The 17135-nt window shown below is 34.0% G+C and overlaps 1 protein-coding gene across 2 annotated transcripts; it reads right to left on the bottom strand.

Annotated features, from left to right (window-relative positions):
* Window positions 1–12870: 12870 nt before the first annotated feature.
* Window positions 12871–16649, bottom strand: LOC109341535 (hsp70 nucleotide exchange factor fes1-like). Of its 2 annotated transcripts, XM_019579472.1 has the most exons (7): window positions 16414–16649; window positions 15193–15335; window positions 15043–15093; window positions 13834–14055; window positions 13641–13743; window positions 12978–13502; window positions 12898–12916 (listed from the first exon to the last, which is right to left on the bottom strand). In XM_019579472.1, exons 1-6 carry the CDS (start codon window positions 16497–16499, stop codon window positions 12989–12991), a joined length of 1119 nt encoding a protein of 372 aa, XP_019435017.1. In that variant the 5' UTR covers window positions 16500–16649; the 3' UTR covers window positions 12898–12916; window positions 12978–12988. The 2 variants fall into 2 exon arrangements, with proteins under 2 accessions (XP_019435016.1, XP_019435017.1); XM_019579471.1 differs by having other exon boundaries at window positions 12871–13502.
* Window positions 16650–17135: the final 486 nt, after the last annotated feature.

Here is a 17135-nt window from a genome sequence, read left to right on the forward strand (position 1 = left end):
AGCACCTAATGTACCAACCCCCATTAATTTCTTGCCCTCCAAGCCGCACGATTAGCTAAATTCATTAGTCGGAAGCTAACCTACATATGATATGCAGATATGGCTTGGATGGTAGAGTGGGACTTTGAGTTTCCCCACGGTTTAGAGATGCAAGGTGTCAACACCTTTTTAGAGCTGAAAGGTAATATCTATCCATCATTGGTTCGTGAATTCTATGGAAATTTATAGCATAAAGACGAGAATTATGTTATTGTGATTAAGGGGAAGTTATTTACTTTGAATGGGGAATTGTTTTTGGATGTTAGAGGATTGTCAAGTGATGGATCTCCATTAGGGGACTATGGTAATGAGTTATGGAACTCATATTATACCTTAAAAGTGTATAATAACTTCCTACGAGGTCCTCACTACTTCAAGGAAGAAGAAATGACAAAAGTTGGCTCGTTGATTGTAGAGAATCGACTTCTTCAATACCATATTTCTTACATCTTTGTTCAGCGCAACACTAACCATACACAACCTATTGTTAATGATTTGAAGCTGATGTTTGCAATTAAAGAAGGAATTATGGTAAACTAGACTTCAGAGATCCTAAAATTTATGTTTGGCATTGCTGCTTCATCCTCTCGATTGTTAGAATATGGAATTTTTATCTCTCGCAACACAGATCATTTGGGCATTGAGACTGCTGGTGAGGAGACAATTGATGTGAACTCCAGAGAACAATTAGTTGGTCACAACCTGATCCATAAAATGGGTATCTACAAATATGTTGAAGGTTGGATATATCAGGAGAACCATAGCACCACTGTGGACTCGGAGCTTTCTGATGAGGAGTAAGATGTAGATCACACTAAGGAGAACACTAGACTAGAACATGTTGTGGTTTCTACACCTATAGGACCTACATTCGGTTTGGCTCACCTAGATGCGATGGAGCTACGCATGAATGAGTGTGTTCAAGGAATGGAAGACAAACTCATGGTTGAGCTTCACATACAGAAGCTGGATAACAAGACTCAGTTTGAGGTTTTGAAGATAATGTTCTCTGATTTTCCCGGATTTGCACCACCACCACCTTCTAGTACTTAGTCTAGCTTAGGGCTTCTTAGAGTGTCCTAGTTAGGCTAGTGGTTAGGTGTGTGTGTCTCTATGATTTTTATATTCTACTGTGACTTCTTATCATTTGGTTTGTAACCTGTGACTTACATTTTGTTATTTGTTGTGTAGTTGTTGAACATTGTTACTATTATACTTTGTTATTTGCTGAAGAATGTTATGTATTATGTTGCGCTTATTTCTATTGTGCATTGTTGCTTCTAAATTTCATATGTTAATATGCATGTAGATAGTACAATCAATGAGTTCCAGCAAATGGAATAGACAAAGTTCGACATTTTAGCTTATTATTAATCTGCTTAATCGATTACTTGCAGCAATAATCGATTAAGTGCAATCATGTATTCAAAATAATAACCATATTGTAAAATCGTTAATGATTACATGACTGCATAATCGATTAACACAATTCATTTTCTATTCTTTCCATACTTTTGGTTATACTTTTCATGGTTTAAACATTACTTTTTAATCATGCCAAAAGGGGGAGAAAGTTGTGTTGTTTGAGTTTTTCAAATTGCATATACATTCATTTTAGCTTTTGTAGCCTCCTTACAAATAGACCTCACACATGGATTGAGGGGGGAAATATAGTAAGGGGGAGCAGCGCATAAATCAACATCAATTTCAAAACAAGTTGTATGTCATCAAGCCATTCAAATTGTGCATGAACACAAAGGTTTGTCATCATCTGGAGATTGAAATTGCATGTGTGCAATATCACATAGTCTTGATAAAGACAAGGATACAAAGGCAAGCTTGAAGACAAGGACAACTTACCAAACACCAAATCCAAGACTCAAAGCTTCAACATCAAGGAAGACTTAGGCTAAGTGTTTTATTTCTTTAGAAGTCTTAAGATGTTTGCTTAGAAAGAGTCAAGGCTAGATGAACCCATAATGAAAGTCTCACAAAAATAAAATTGGACAACTTATAATAAGAGACTTGCATTCATATAAATATGATCATGCATCTACATATTGATTTTAGTGCATCAAAAGCTTATGTCTTTTAAAAATCATATGCCATGCATATACAAATCATATAGAGGGTTCATCACACATTAAAGAAACTATTTTTCAACACAGTTAATCGATTATATTATGTGTTAATCGATTAAATGAGAATAGGAACCCCTTAATCAATTAACTATGGGATTAATCGATTAAATGAGAATGGGAACTTGCTAATCAATTAAGTATGGGATTAATCAATTAACAAAGTTATAGTAGTTAAATGTTTTTATTTCTTGGTATCGTTAATTGATTAAGTCATACTTTAATCCATTAAACAGTGCAGAAACCAGTTTCATATAAAAACAGATTTTTCCTATTTGCTCATAATCGATCAAGTCCTGAAAAATTCAGGATTAACTTTCAAAAATCATTTAGCGAATTTTTTGTTGTGTGAAAAGTCAATTAGTTTTTATTCGAGACAAGAAAAGAAAGATAGGCTAGTTTCATTGGAAATTATCATTAGTGCATCAATTTTTAAAATCCTTTTGTAAAATCTAGAATCACACAATTTTCTACTAAGTCTTTTGTTAGATTTCCAGTCAGACTTTAGCATTGTTTTGGATTGTTAGATTAGCATATCTTAGGTGCAATTACAACTTTTAAACTTGTGATGATTTTCTTGAAGTTCTCTTGGTGTGTTAGTATCACCGTTTGTTAGAGAATTGAGTTTGAAATCATAGTTGAGGTTAGGTTGAGTATTCATTGATACAAGGGTGTATGAAGTGAGTTAGGAGTGACTGGGGCCAAAACCATAAGTGGTGAGGATTATCCATAGAGGGTTGAGGGTCAAACCATTCAGGGGTCTCTATAGTCTAAGAAAGAAGTCTTGTATTGATTGGAAATGTGTTTTGTAAAACATTTGATTCCATTAGTGAAGAAAAATCACTCAAGATCAGAAGGGTGAGTCTTGAAGTAGTTTGCAAGTTGACCCACAAACGAACTAGGATAAAATATCGTCGTCTTGATTTTTTCTATCCCTTATCTTTTAATTTCTGTCAATTTATGATTTGATTAGTTAGATTACTTTGCTTATTCAGTTTACTACTTGCTCTGAATCTATGATATTGTTTAGGCATAATTTCGTTAAGTATTGCATCTGAATTGATTGAAATTATTCTTAACGTTCTCTGCAAGAAATCATATTTTCAAGACAGACAAGAATCAGGTTAATCGATTTAACCTATGCTTAATCGATTAGGTCATGCTATCATTAACCGATTAAGGCTCTATATAATCAATGAAACTGGTAGTTTTCTGAATATCTCATTAATCGAAAAAATGGCTATAGTAATCCACTATACCTATTCACCCCCCCCCCCAGATGACCAAAAAACCTTGTTATCCAACAACACTGGCACTGGACTTGGACAACCCTTAGAAAGATCTAAAAAAAGTGGTTGATGTGGCAACAATTACGATTGTGATATTGATGTAGAGATTTTCAAAACAACAATATTATAGTCTCAATTGAAAATCCAAAATGCAATTTTAAATACTAGCTCTGACTCCCTATGTTTCAAGTTCAGAGGGAAGAGGCCCTTGAAAGCCATGAAGAAGTTTAACCTTTGAGCTAGAGATGTCGACCTGAAATACTATCTCTAACGGTAGCAACAAGAATTATAAATCATATTCACATTTGCAAGGTGTAATTTCTAGTATGCACTATTTATCTAACTCTATAGTCTGTAAATGATATTGTTGTTGTACACTTCATATGGTTGTTATGGAGGGTAGGGGAATCTATGCACTATTTTTCTAAAAAAAATCTCTTCCAACCATTCAAATTACATATCACGAAGCAACAAGAATATTGTAGTTGTGGTAATTATCGCAACCACATTATATCGTAAATGAGGTGTGACATAGAATCATAATGATATGGCCGCATCTGGTCGCAATTGCATCATACTGCATTTGGGTCCATTAATCGCACTAGACCATATCGAATACAAATATATTTTTTAATGACAAATTAATTTACATCACAATGATGATAGTCTACAATTATAATAACCGCAATCGTTATTATATTCACAATAACCACAAACGTGATCGTAATTATAACTACAACCATAGTCTATAACACTTTACCTATCACCAAATAAAATTGATAGAAGACTAATGGGCTCTTGGATTACACGGTGCATTGCATTTTTTATTAAGTGCAATAAATATATATATATATATATATATATATATATATATATATATATATTATATAATTCAATATTTTATATACTATTTATTTATATTATTTTTTTAATAGTCAATAATGATAAAATATGAATGATAAATTATATAGTAACAGTATATAAAACTTATACTTTATCTGTGTTTACATTTTATTTCTTTCTTTAATTTTTTATTTTTTATTTTCTTTGTCTACCATGTCTTCCTTTATCATTAAAAAGCACAAACATGTTAGGTGTAACCAATGAGCGTTGGTTCAAGTGGTACATGCTTGATTCTCCTTAAGCAAGGTCTCGGGTTCGAGTCTTGTGGATGGAAAAAATGCTCATTAGAAGAGTTAGCCCCACATACCTGTGGATGTTTCCGGCTCGGATAGAATTGCCTCCAGTGCGATGATACCTGTGGGAAACAAAAAAAACATGTGAGGTGTAAAGAGAGTCTACTTAAAAAATATAAATAAAGTCAGAACTTCCAATTAATCAAAACTGATCCTAAATATATAACACACGTTAAACCGAATTGTACAGAGGGAGATATACATTTCGTTATTTTCTTCATTTAAAAAAATTATTATGACAATTACACCTTTACTCTTCTTAATTTTGAACACAACAAAGTGGGCAAACTTTTACTTTAAGAGGTACATATATATTATATCAACTTCTAAACGCAACATATATCTCAATAAGTCATGTTGATAATTATCACCGTATAATTACTGGTCTCCAACACGTGATAATTATCACCACCAAAACTGAATACGTAATTATCATTGTATTGTTCAATTATATTCCTGGGTGAAAACTAAAAATTTGATTAACACCATTCGCCATATTCTACTTGTTGTAGCCATTGATTGTGTTCCTTGGAAATGACCTATGTATATAAATATTTCTTTTAATTACCAACGCATATAGTCAGATATAGTCAAGCATTTATTATGGGTAAAAGAGGAAGAAAATGATAATTTTGGAATTGCAAAACATCATATAAAAATGAACTCTAAAACTTCTTATGATGTCTATATATTTAGAATCATAGGGAGTAATATATTAGTGTACCAAGTATAGAGGAACAATTTGGGCACTTAAAAGTGAAATTTAAGGAGTTGGAAAAGAACTGCATTCTTTGTTTATATTAAACAAATATCAAGCTCAGCTAAGCCACGACCAAGATGAGAAGATAATGTAGGCCAGACACGAGCCAAAGGCATAGGCCATATGTGTGCTAAGCAAAGATACCTAACTCTGACACTGATACACTGGGCATGAGACTTGACCGAGGAATTAAGACATGAAACCTAGGATTTATCTATGCTAAATCTTCATGTGATTGTTTAACTAAATTAAATGTGATGCCTACTTGTGAAAATTGCACTTTCTTGGAAAAAGAGAATAAAATTTTAAAAGACAAAGTTGCAAATTTCACAAGGAGTCACAACTTACTTGCAACATGTAAAAATGTTGAGAATAGATCCGGTTTGAGATATATGCATGCAAAGAACAAATCTTACAAGAAATGGGTAGATTTCTCAAACATGTCATATCATAAGTCCCCTATTGGTTTCTATTGTGGTGTGCAAGGTCATACATTGAGTTCACGTCATATTAGAATGCATGGTGTAACAAATGGACAATATATGTGAATTTCTAAGGGACAAGATCCCAAGGTAACTAACATCAAGGGACCCAAGATCATTTGGATACCCAAGACTTCCAAGTAAACTTGTTTTGTAGGTGTGTCTAAGGACATATGAATATCTAATGGTACATTGACAGCAGATGTTCTAGGCACATGATGGGTGAGAATATCAAGTTTTATTGACCTGTCACCTAAGAAAAAGACAATGTCACTTATAGAAAAAATTGTCAAAGTCAAATGCTTGAAGTTAGAAAGAATTGTGCTATATAAAAGTAAAAAGGTATTTCTTCTAACTCTAAGTTTTATATATTTGAAGTGACATAGATAATGTTATTAATAAAATCCTAGTGAGACCATATTCTTTGGAAAACCCCCTATAAAATCATTTTAAGGCCGAAACATATATTTCTCATTTACATACTTTCGGATAAAAATGCTTCATTTTAAAAAATTGTAAGATTTTTTAAGCATGCTTGATTCAAAAGTGAATATAGAAATATTTCTAGGATGTTCTATTCACGATAAAGTACAACAAGTCTACTTTATGTTAAGACCAATGACCATTTTTAAAAAATCTGTGAAATTTCACATTTGATGAGTCATCTCTAAAAGAGGAGAAGAAATATCTTTGTAATATTTTCCAGGTGCTCTTGAGGATGCACATTCGAAAAGATCATTATGTTATGCAAGAAGAGAAAGACAAGAATCAAGAACTTGAAGAAAGGCACCACAGAAGCTTCAACAAATGGCAACCTCTTGTTATCTTGATAAGGATGGAAAAGGTAAAGCTAAAGAAGTAATCATATATCGAGACATATTTTTTTCTTTACTGTTTTATCATTTATTATGTCTAACATCATGCTTAGAGTTTGCATATATGTTAGATATCTAACTAATCCTAAAGAATAACACTTATCGTCAATAAATGTATGCTTTCTTGATTGTATATGCTTTCATGTGTTTTGGCTCTGATTTTGTTTGTATTAAGTGTTTAGGATATGTTCTTTCTAGTGGATTTTCTTATCAAAACCTTAGACTAATCCAAAATGTGCTAAAATATGTCATTGTGACTTATTTAACTGATTACATGCTCTTAAGATGGTGGTTATCGTAGTTTGGTGAAAGGGGGTTGATCATATTGGATGATGAGTATTTTATGGTTGTTTGAAGCATGGCAAGTGATGGTTCCCCTCTTGGCGATTGTAATGACGAAAAATGGAGTGCTTATGACTCTACATAAATGTATAAGTCGTGCCTTAGAGGACCATATTACTTCATCCATGGTGAGCTTACTAAGGTTGGATCCTTGTCAATGGAGATTAGGCTACTATATTACTTGATTCAATACGTCTTGGTTCAACGCAATACTAATCACGCTCAACCAACAGGAAATGATCTGAAACTCATATTTTCTATCAAGGAAGTGATTCTGATTGCTTGGCCTTCTGATATTTTGAAGGTTATGTCGAACATTGCCTCTTATTCCTCAAGATTATTAGCTTATGACATATTTATCTCTCGTGTCATTGATCATGTTGGATTAACACATCTGGTGAGGAGATTGTTGTTGTGAATCCTAGAGAGCATATGGTTAATTAGAGTCTCATTCACAAGATGAATATCTACAAATATGATTGTGAATAGATTTATCAAGAGGACCATAAGACTACTGTTGATCAGGACTTACTAGATGAGGAAGAGGATGGTAACCAAGGCGAGCAGAACCAAGAGCAACATCATGACGAAGCTTTTCATATGTGATGTGAACCCAAATGAGCCTAAGAAAGATAATGAAGAACTAAGAAGCATAGGTGGGCCCATGACAAGGGCAAGGACCAAACTTGTGCAAAATGCACTTAGTCTACTCATAAAAGGTATCAAGGAAATTACCCCAAGCTCAAACCAAGGGAGTCTCACCTCTTTTATTATGTCACTTTGCATGTGGGCCATTGTGGGGAAAATAATTCCCAACCCTTTTAGTAGGGCACGACCATGTTCTAACCATGGCTAGGACATATTTATTGTGTCCTAAGAGGGTTCAATCAAGATTTTAATTTGTCTTTGTATTATTTGAATTTCAGAATAAATGATTCTTTGAAGAGCATTAATTGCAGTCAACACCATTAAAGATGACATGGGAATTTCGTGCAACTCATTCAAATCAAGTCAAGGGAGGTTAATTTTATGGAGTAATTCGTGCAAGGCTTAAATTTTAGTCAAGCATGATTAATCCTTGAAATGTATTTCGTTGAACTCATTCAAAACAAGTCAGGGGAGATCAATTCATGATGTGTGTTTTGTGCAAACTATTAAATCAATTCAAGAGTGATTATTCCTTGTAGTATTTCGTGCAAGACCATTAAACAAGTCAAGAATGGTTAATTCAAGGTATGATTTCCGTGCAATACATTCAACCAAATCAAATGCACAATTTAAAACCCACATTAACTCATGAAGACCAAGGCATTCAAGGGTAGCCGAATTCTTCCCAAAGAATTAGGGAATCCCAGACTAAAATACATTGTTACTCTCACTTGGTTAAAGCATTTCATGGAACTCAAGACTCCCATTAACTCATGTGGACCACAACTTTCAAAGGGGCCGAATTCTTCACAAAGGAGTAGGGAATCCTAGACTAAATTCTTTGTTCCTTTCAAATCAATTAAGGCACTTCATAGAATTCAAAATTTCCATTAATTTGTATTTTGAATCACTTAGGATTTCCCAGGAGGAATTTTTTTACCTTGGTTATTTCGAGTAACTCATGGTTAGAATAGGATCCAATGTAACAAACCATGAAGTGTAATTTTCGTATAAGTGTAATTTTCGTATGAATGAATGACAAGTTTGATTTTGAGTGAAAATTAAGGATTCTTCCTTTGTATGAAAGCATTGTCTTCTCCAAACTTCTTGGCTGAACCAAGATTAAAAGTTCTAATCAAGAACCACGTTCTTGTGGCGAACATCACACGGCTTATCAACATCTTTGTTGTGGCGCCTATCACCGTCACTTCTTTACCATCTTCTTTTATCTTACATTATGTCTTTGCTGCCCAAATTTCATCTTCAAAACAGCCCCTAAAACCGTGGCCTTAGTAACACCAAGGAAGATAGATTGTTTGAAAAAGAATCTCCAAAAGAAGTTCTCATCAATATGCCTCAAGCACCTTCGTTTGGTTTGGCTCACTTGGATCCATGGAACAACGCCTGAATGAGCGGATTGATTCGAGAATGCAAGCCATGGAGAATCAAATGCAATCCATGGAAGAAAGGCTCATGGCAGAGTTTCGTCGACAAGAAATGGAAAATCTAACCCGATTTGATCAACTTAGCTTTATGTTCTCTACCTTTGGTGGCATTCACAACCACCTCCTAGCTAGTCTAGCTTAGGCGTCTTGTATTGTCCTAGTTAGGATCTTTTTTAGGAGTTCATGTGTTTTGGTCATTGTGTTGTAATCTTAGAACATGTCACATTGCAGTTTGAATTGTACTCACATGACATGTTTAATTGTACTTTCAAAAAAAAATCGCAATTGTGTACTTGTTATCCTTGCTTGTAATCATTTGATCAATGAAGACATGTTATTTTTGAATCTATTGCATTGATCACATTGCTCTAAATTTTTATATCATGACTTAGATAATATTGTACATTGAATGCTACAATTAGCATATAATTTCAAATGAATTCTGGAAAACCAGTACATTTAATCGATTAATAGCAGTCTTAGTCGATTAAGACCATTCCAAAAAATGCATTTCTGTATTAAAATCATAAACACTTAAACGATTAAGCTGTTAAATAATCGATTAAGAGTAGTAGAAAATGCATTCTTTCCTTACTTTTGGTTAAAATTTTCATATATATCATTATTCTTTTATCATGCCAAAAGGGAAGAAAGTTGTTGTTTATGTTTTGGAGATTTGTTGCATTATCAAGGTTTCCGCAAATTACACATTACCATATGCTTAAAGTGAGGGGGAGCAACACACATCACTTACAACAAGGCAAATTGCAAAATAAAGTTCATTTTCATCAAGCATATCCAACAATGGTTTGTCATCATAAAAAATGAGAGATTGTAAATGCAAGCATGCATCACATGAGCAAATTTTAAATACAAGCATGCACCACATAGATTTTGATATAGACAAAGATTGAAGACAAGTTTAAAGACAAGCTTGAAGACATGGAAAAATCAACAAACAACAAAGTCAAGGTTCAAGCTCACTCAAGTTCAAACATTCAAGAAGGTCTAGAAGGCTAAGTATTTTTATATTATTTTAGGTCTTAAGATGTTTGATTGGGTAGAGTGTAGGCTAGGTGAACCTTAATGGAAGCCTCATAGCCTAAAATTGATCATAACTAAAATGAGACTTACATGCATGCATACATGATTTACATGCACATACATAACTATACGATCACATGATTTTGGTGCATTAAATGGAGTTTTAAATTATACATCATTCAAAGTCATGCATCATACTATTACAAATCACGTAGGAGGTTCATATTACATAAAAGAAGCTTTTTAGAAAACCCTTAATGGAAGTTTAAAGAATCGTTAGTTTGTTAATCGATTAACTACACCAGAAAACATAACTATATTTTAAATCAATTTCACATTTGCATCATTGAGAAGAATAATGTAGTTTTCAAAAAAATCATATTGTACTTACACTTTCAAATCAAAAGATAGGTTCTACTTAGTGTTTCTAAAAAAGAGAAATATGAAGAAAACCTCATGAATCTATAGAGAAGTTTTTCAAGATTTACATTGTCAAAATATTTTACAAAGAAGTCTTGCATCTCATATCTTTATACTCTAATTGTGTGAGACATGTAAAGAGGTTCTTAGATTCTAAAAGGGTGTACGTTTAGCATGTTTTAGGTGCATTCACTCATTTGTACACATTATAGACTTTGGTATTAACATTTCTCTTGGTGTGTGGTATCACCAAGAAGAAGATAAAAGGTTTGGGAAACCCTGGTTAGAAGTGACTAGGTGTCATTAGAAGTTAGGTTCACTATACAAGAGTCTTGGTAGGAGAAGTTAGAAGTGGTTGGGTCATCCATTAGAAGTGGTTAGGACGTCCATTAGAAGTGGTGAGAAGTCATTAGAAGTGAGTGAAGGTATGCCATTAGAAGCTTCAAGCCTATGATTGTTTTGGTGGAAATGTGTTTGTAAAACATTGATTTCATAGTGAAAAAAATTTCTCAAGATCGGAGGAAGAGATGTATTTTGCACGTGGACAAACAAATGAACCAAGATAAAAGTCATCGTCTCATTCTCCTTATCCCTCAACTCTCTACATTTTCACATTGTTTGATTTACTTAACTTGACATTCATATCATTTTGTATTAATTGCAAATTATGTTTTGTGCCATTAACTGCATGATATCATCTGTTAGAGTGCATACAAGTTTAGTCAAATTTTTGTATCTTGGTGTTTAACGAAAACAAGTTTTTGAGAAACAAGAACTGATTAATCAATTAAGTTCTCTAGTTAATCGATTATATGCAGAAGCAGTTAATCGATTAAAGTATCAGTTAATCAATTAAACATTGAGTAAAATTATATAATATCTTTGTTAATCGAGTATCGGTAATCGTGTAGTGAACCACCTATTCACCCCCTCTAGGTAAAGTTTAGAGCTCTTGCGTACCAACATCTAAGTCTTTCAAGGTTGGCTAATGGAGAATTGCAATCGCCATCATGGTCTCCTCCTTTTGGTGTGTATTTGGTGAATGTGGAGATGGAGGAACAACTCTATCTTAGGTGGTACTCCGTAGGATGTTAACCTTGTGGCACATAATACGCATCGTGATTTTTAGGAGTGGCACCATTTGAGGTGTTTTATGGTGTTGGAGAAGAATCTCCCCCTGACTCGTTGGAGTTATTTGGAGATTGGTCGAATCAAGCAAAATGTCGATGGTAGCAGTATCAAAGCTCTTGTATCATGGGAGAGTGTGGTGTTCTTATCAGAATATAGGTTATTAGAGAGTTGGATTTTCCACTAACTTCGATAAGTGTTCTTCTATTTTAACAAAAATCTTATCTATGGAGCATAGGTTTTAGGAAAATTATTACGGAAAGTGACTACCTTGAAGCTGATTAGATTATTTTTTTGGGACTTCCAATTCGGATTACTCGAGTTCTGGTCAACAATGTTCGGTCTTGGTTGTCTCGTGACTTGAAAGTTGAGATGATGTTTGTTATTAGAGAGGCTAATTTGGTGGTAGAGTGCATGGCTAAATTAGATTTTCACTGTCCTTAGGAGTTTAAGAATAGGGATTCAATTCCAGCTATTTGTCAAACTTATTTTGACTTGGATCTCTCCCTTCTATCTTCGCCTTGCTTTCATTGACTCTACAACCATCACATTCACATTCATTGCAATTCATTTTCATAAAATGAAATTTATTACAAAAATACAAATGGATGAATTTAACAATTAACTCAATTGGTTGCATAACAAAATCTGTCATCCATATTTCCTTTCTTTATCCGGTTTTACCTTTATTTTGGGTCAAACGGAATTTGTTTCTTTGTGCTCTCAATTTGATTGAAGAATAAAGAAAATATCAAATTGTCTGTTATTTCCATGTAGAACCCAAAACAAGAACTCCAATTACTTAGCTTTTGACTTGGAATCAGTATATCTGTTGATTTTGTTTTTCCTTCATCATAGAAGATTCTGGTTCTCAGTCAGCTAGACCTGGTTGTGCACGTTGGCCAACAATAAATGACAACTTTTGAAGGAAATAATAAAAAGTAAAAGACAAATGTTAAAATTTTAATGGGTCAAGGGGATAATTTATCTCCTTTCATCATTTCAGTCGTACTAAGGGATGTGAAGAAAAATAGCTATAGGTTGAAGAACGAAATTGCCAGTAGAAGAAAATAAAAGGAAGCAACAATTCCATAAAATAACAGATAAGAGGATTGGACAACATTAAAACTTAATCAATCAGTATCCATCAACTAGCATCTCCCATAGTTTTAACTAATTTGATTATGTGCGTGCAGATGAAGGCCCTATCCCTAAAAGCAAAGGGGTCTCTTTCTTTATTTCATTATTAGAGCCTTTCTTGGAAGAAGGGTTCCCAGCCGCCGATCGGAGAGGAGGTTCAAAATGTTTGCTAGCAACATCAGGAGCGGCTGCATCATCTCCAGGAAGCACAAGAAGGCCTTTCTCCCGAAGAGAAGAAGGCTCATTGAAGCAAATACTCCATAAAGAGTCCACAAGGTGCCTTTCCTCTTTCACTGCTCCAAGGTCCTCAGCTGACATTGAACTGATACCATTTATTCGTTCTTGAAGAAGTTGCTTCAGTTTGTCAACATCTTCCAATGACTCGTCTTTTTTATTACGAGCAAGCTTGAGAAGGCCTCGAAGGGCAGCTTCTCTGACATCCGAATCTTCACTAGACGTAAGATGCATCATTATATGAGGAAATCCAAGCTCATTCACAATGCTGCAGTCTGAACTATTCTCATGCAACAAGTAATGGATCAAATTCAGAGCTTTCCTGAAAGATAAAAAAATAACCTAAGTTAGAAATCACTTTCACAACTAATAATGATGATAAATGATTGAAAGCTCCAATTAATCAACAAGTATAACACAATAAGAAGTTAAGAATCTTGACAGAAATAATCTTAATTACCTTTGAAATCTCACATTTTCAGAAGTAAGTGCATCTTTTAAAGCAGCATAACCATTTGCAAGACGAAATGCAGCAATGCCTGGTTTGTTGTGCCGAATAAGTGCTGTTAAGACATTCCAAAAGCAGAAATAAGTCAATACTGTGTAAACTCAGGAGATAAGGTATCACTATCGAAAAATATAATAGTACATACAAGATACTGCACCCAATGCCTTAGTTCGAACATTTACATCAGGATCTGAACAAAAATTAGAAATAAGAGGTTCGAAGCCATTGGCTTCCATAACAAGTTGCTGGCTTCGAGGATTATTCTGTACTATTGTGGTCACAACATCAGCAGCCTTCGCTCGAATATTGGCATGAGTGCTCTTGAGGTAACCAAGAAGAGGAACCAACCCACCAATTGAGTGGAGATCTGGAGGAAAAGAGGTAAAATGCAGGAAAGAGATAAGACATACAGTTACCCAATCAGACAATATGTGAACACACTGGCAAACCAATTATCGAAAAACAATGGCACTAAATCTGATGTAGAAAGGAAAAATGTACAAAATAATGACATCAAAATCAGACTCCCTCTGTTTACTGTTATCTGTGTTTTTAAAGAAAAAAATTGTGACTATTTAGTTGTCCTTTTAGAAGTTCAAGAAGGTATTAATAGCTGAATTTTCAATTTTACTCTTGGAGAGACACTTAGTGGACTAATATTTATGTTGGAGAGAATAGTTAATGAAGTAATATTAATGGTAGTTAGTGGATAGATAAGGGTAAGTATGGAAAACAACAAATAATATGTGAGTTAGCTACATTAATTAGCTACTTTGTTCCCTAAGAGACATATAATAAGGAACATCAAGTATTTCGGCTTACCGACTATTGCAATGATCACATGGGAAAAGGAAAGGCAGAAATCAACAATTTTCTACAGAAGCATTACAATAGAGAGAAAACATCTTTGACCAATAAAGCCTGAACTAATAAACCCAACCCAATACATCGATTTCCACAAAATCATTACTATTCAAAACAAGCCACTTAACCTATGCATTACCAAAAATTCAATGAAATCATTTGCAAGTCATGGATAACTCGTGCAGAATTGATATCCTCTCCGGTACTGGACCCTCCAGTATGATGAGGAGGAAAATTCTATAAGTTTTGAAAATATTTAATTCAAAAATAATAAAGACAATTAAAATTTGTTTAATGCCACATGTCAGTAACTCTATCCAGTACTGGAGAGGATCTTCACTTGTGCAAAAAGGCAGCTATTAAGAATCACACAATCAATTAAGTCGTGATCTACAAATTTATTGGAATTCCCCACCGGAAACGACTACAAGCAAGCATAAGCAAGAAAATCGAAGTACTTTACATGATAATAATCATTCAATTTAGTTACCATTGGCCATATCAATTGACTCAACATGCTCTTGCAACTCATCCAACACATCTGCGAGAAACCAGTTGTAGAGAATTAATGGTCAACTGAAAATAAAATGAAGTTTCTTTTTTATCGGCCTAATAAATAGTAATGGAAAATGTTAGATACCTTCAATGTCTTCAGGGGTAACTCCTTGAGCTTCCAGTTCCTGCTCTGGAGTTTGCATTACAAGTGTAATCTCTTTCATTCGTTTAACAACATCGATAGTCTGAGCTTGCATCGCTTCCATAAACCATTTTCGGTCCTCTTCACTAAAGAACCAAAAAATTTAACAAAAATCAGATCATATTCCACTGAATATCATTTCAAACATCCAAATTCCTGATTGGTTTCTTGTCTTAGATTCTCAATATAAGAAAATAACTTTTGGCTTAAACCTTAGTTTAGTATCCTCCTTCATATCAATTACAGGAATCAATTATGTTCCAAAAAAGATAAATAAAAAATTGACAGAGGTTTTCAGCTTTGTGTTCCAAGGAGGAAGAGCTCTGAGAAATTGGAGCATTCAAACCGCAGCATCTGCACAACTTCCTCTCTCTCCCCACCCTTCCCCGTCAAAAAAATTTGGCTATCAACGAAAATTATACCCAGCTTTGCACTGAAAGTAAAATCTGTTTACGAGTAGTGTTTTAGAGGGGAAAGAAGGAAAAAAGAAGGATTATGAGTGTTATCTAACAAGTTTAAATATGAACCTTAAATTCCCCTCCCCTCTATGACCCTCAAAAAATCAGCTTGCAAATATACCTTAAGCCTAACAGCCTAACAATTGTTACCTTTCATTTAGAGTTATGTCACAAAAAGGACTATCTATAGACTGGATTAATTATATTACTGATACTGATGGATAAGCAAAGCCGCCAACAAGAAAAAGGGCTACTATTGGGCTGATTGAGTGAAAGTCGTCATAGACATCACACTCTTAAAGATAAGGCATCTTACATTGGACTGAATGTGGTATTTAAACCATGAGTTCTCTAACCTAATACCCTGGTCTTTTATGTGCTTTAAGTCTTAAGAGTCAGTTTGCAGGTTAAGAAAGGGATAGAGAAGACTTAGAAGTCATCTCACAAATGTACTTCAAGCTCTCAAACCTCCTCTATCTTCTCAGTGTTCTCTTTCAAATATCAACTTGCATCCCTCTTCTCCCTAAATATCAACCCCTTAGTAAGAAAAATAGAAACCACCAAACCGCCAATTAAATTCACTGCAATTGATTTCGGCCTCGTCATTCAGAATAAACCACTAAAACATTAAAAGAAACAAATATTGAAACATTGATGTACATTCCAGCAACTAAAACAATGAAAAAAGAAAAGAAAACAAAGGGACCTTAAATTGCGAGTGGGATGAGTTCCATCGGAGTGAGCAATGCTCCATTTGAGCAAACCATCCCAGTTTGGTCCCTCTTTAGCCATATTTGATTGAAAAGATAAAACCCAGAACAACTTTAAGAAGTTTATGTGAATAAAGAAAACGAAAACTTATTTTTGATTAGGAAGTGTTGAATTCAGACAGTATTATAGCATTTTGTGAACGATTCGGGAAGCATCTCAATGATTCCTGAAACTGGTAGAAAATGAAATCGGCGAAAGGAGATATTAAAGTCGCATTGAAAGCTTATGGGCCAAGTTCGACTATGGCCCACGCCTATTTGTTATTTCCACCACCCTCAGAATTTCACACTTATTTTTATCCCATTTTTATATGACAAAATGATTTAATAGGTGTAAATATTTTTTCCACTCTCATAAAACCATTCACCATTAATTTATTAATTACCATTTATTTTCAAATAAAAGTAGTACAGGTCAATGTTAGATGATATATTGACAGTGTAAAAAATTTTACAGTGTTAGTAGACACATATTAAACTCATGAGAAAGGATTTAATAGGTATACATTGATAGTGTAAATGTTTTTTACACTCTCGGGAAATCATTCACCATTGATTTATTAATTACCATTGGCTCTCAAACAAAAATAATACAGATCGATGGTGGATGATGTGTTGACAGTGTAAAAAACTTTATACTGGTGGACAGATTTTAAAC

The sequence above is a fragment of the Lupinus angustifolius genome, unplaced genomic scaffold, assembly GCF_001865875.1.
Source record: "Lupinus angustifolius cultivar Tanjil unplaced genomic scaffold, LupAngTanjil_v1.0 Scaffold_496, whole genome shotgun sequence".
Taxonomy (NCBI): domain Eukaryota; kingdom Viridiplantae; phylum Streptophyta; class Magnoliopsida; order Fabales; family Fabaceae; genus Lupinus; species Lupinus angustifolius.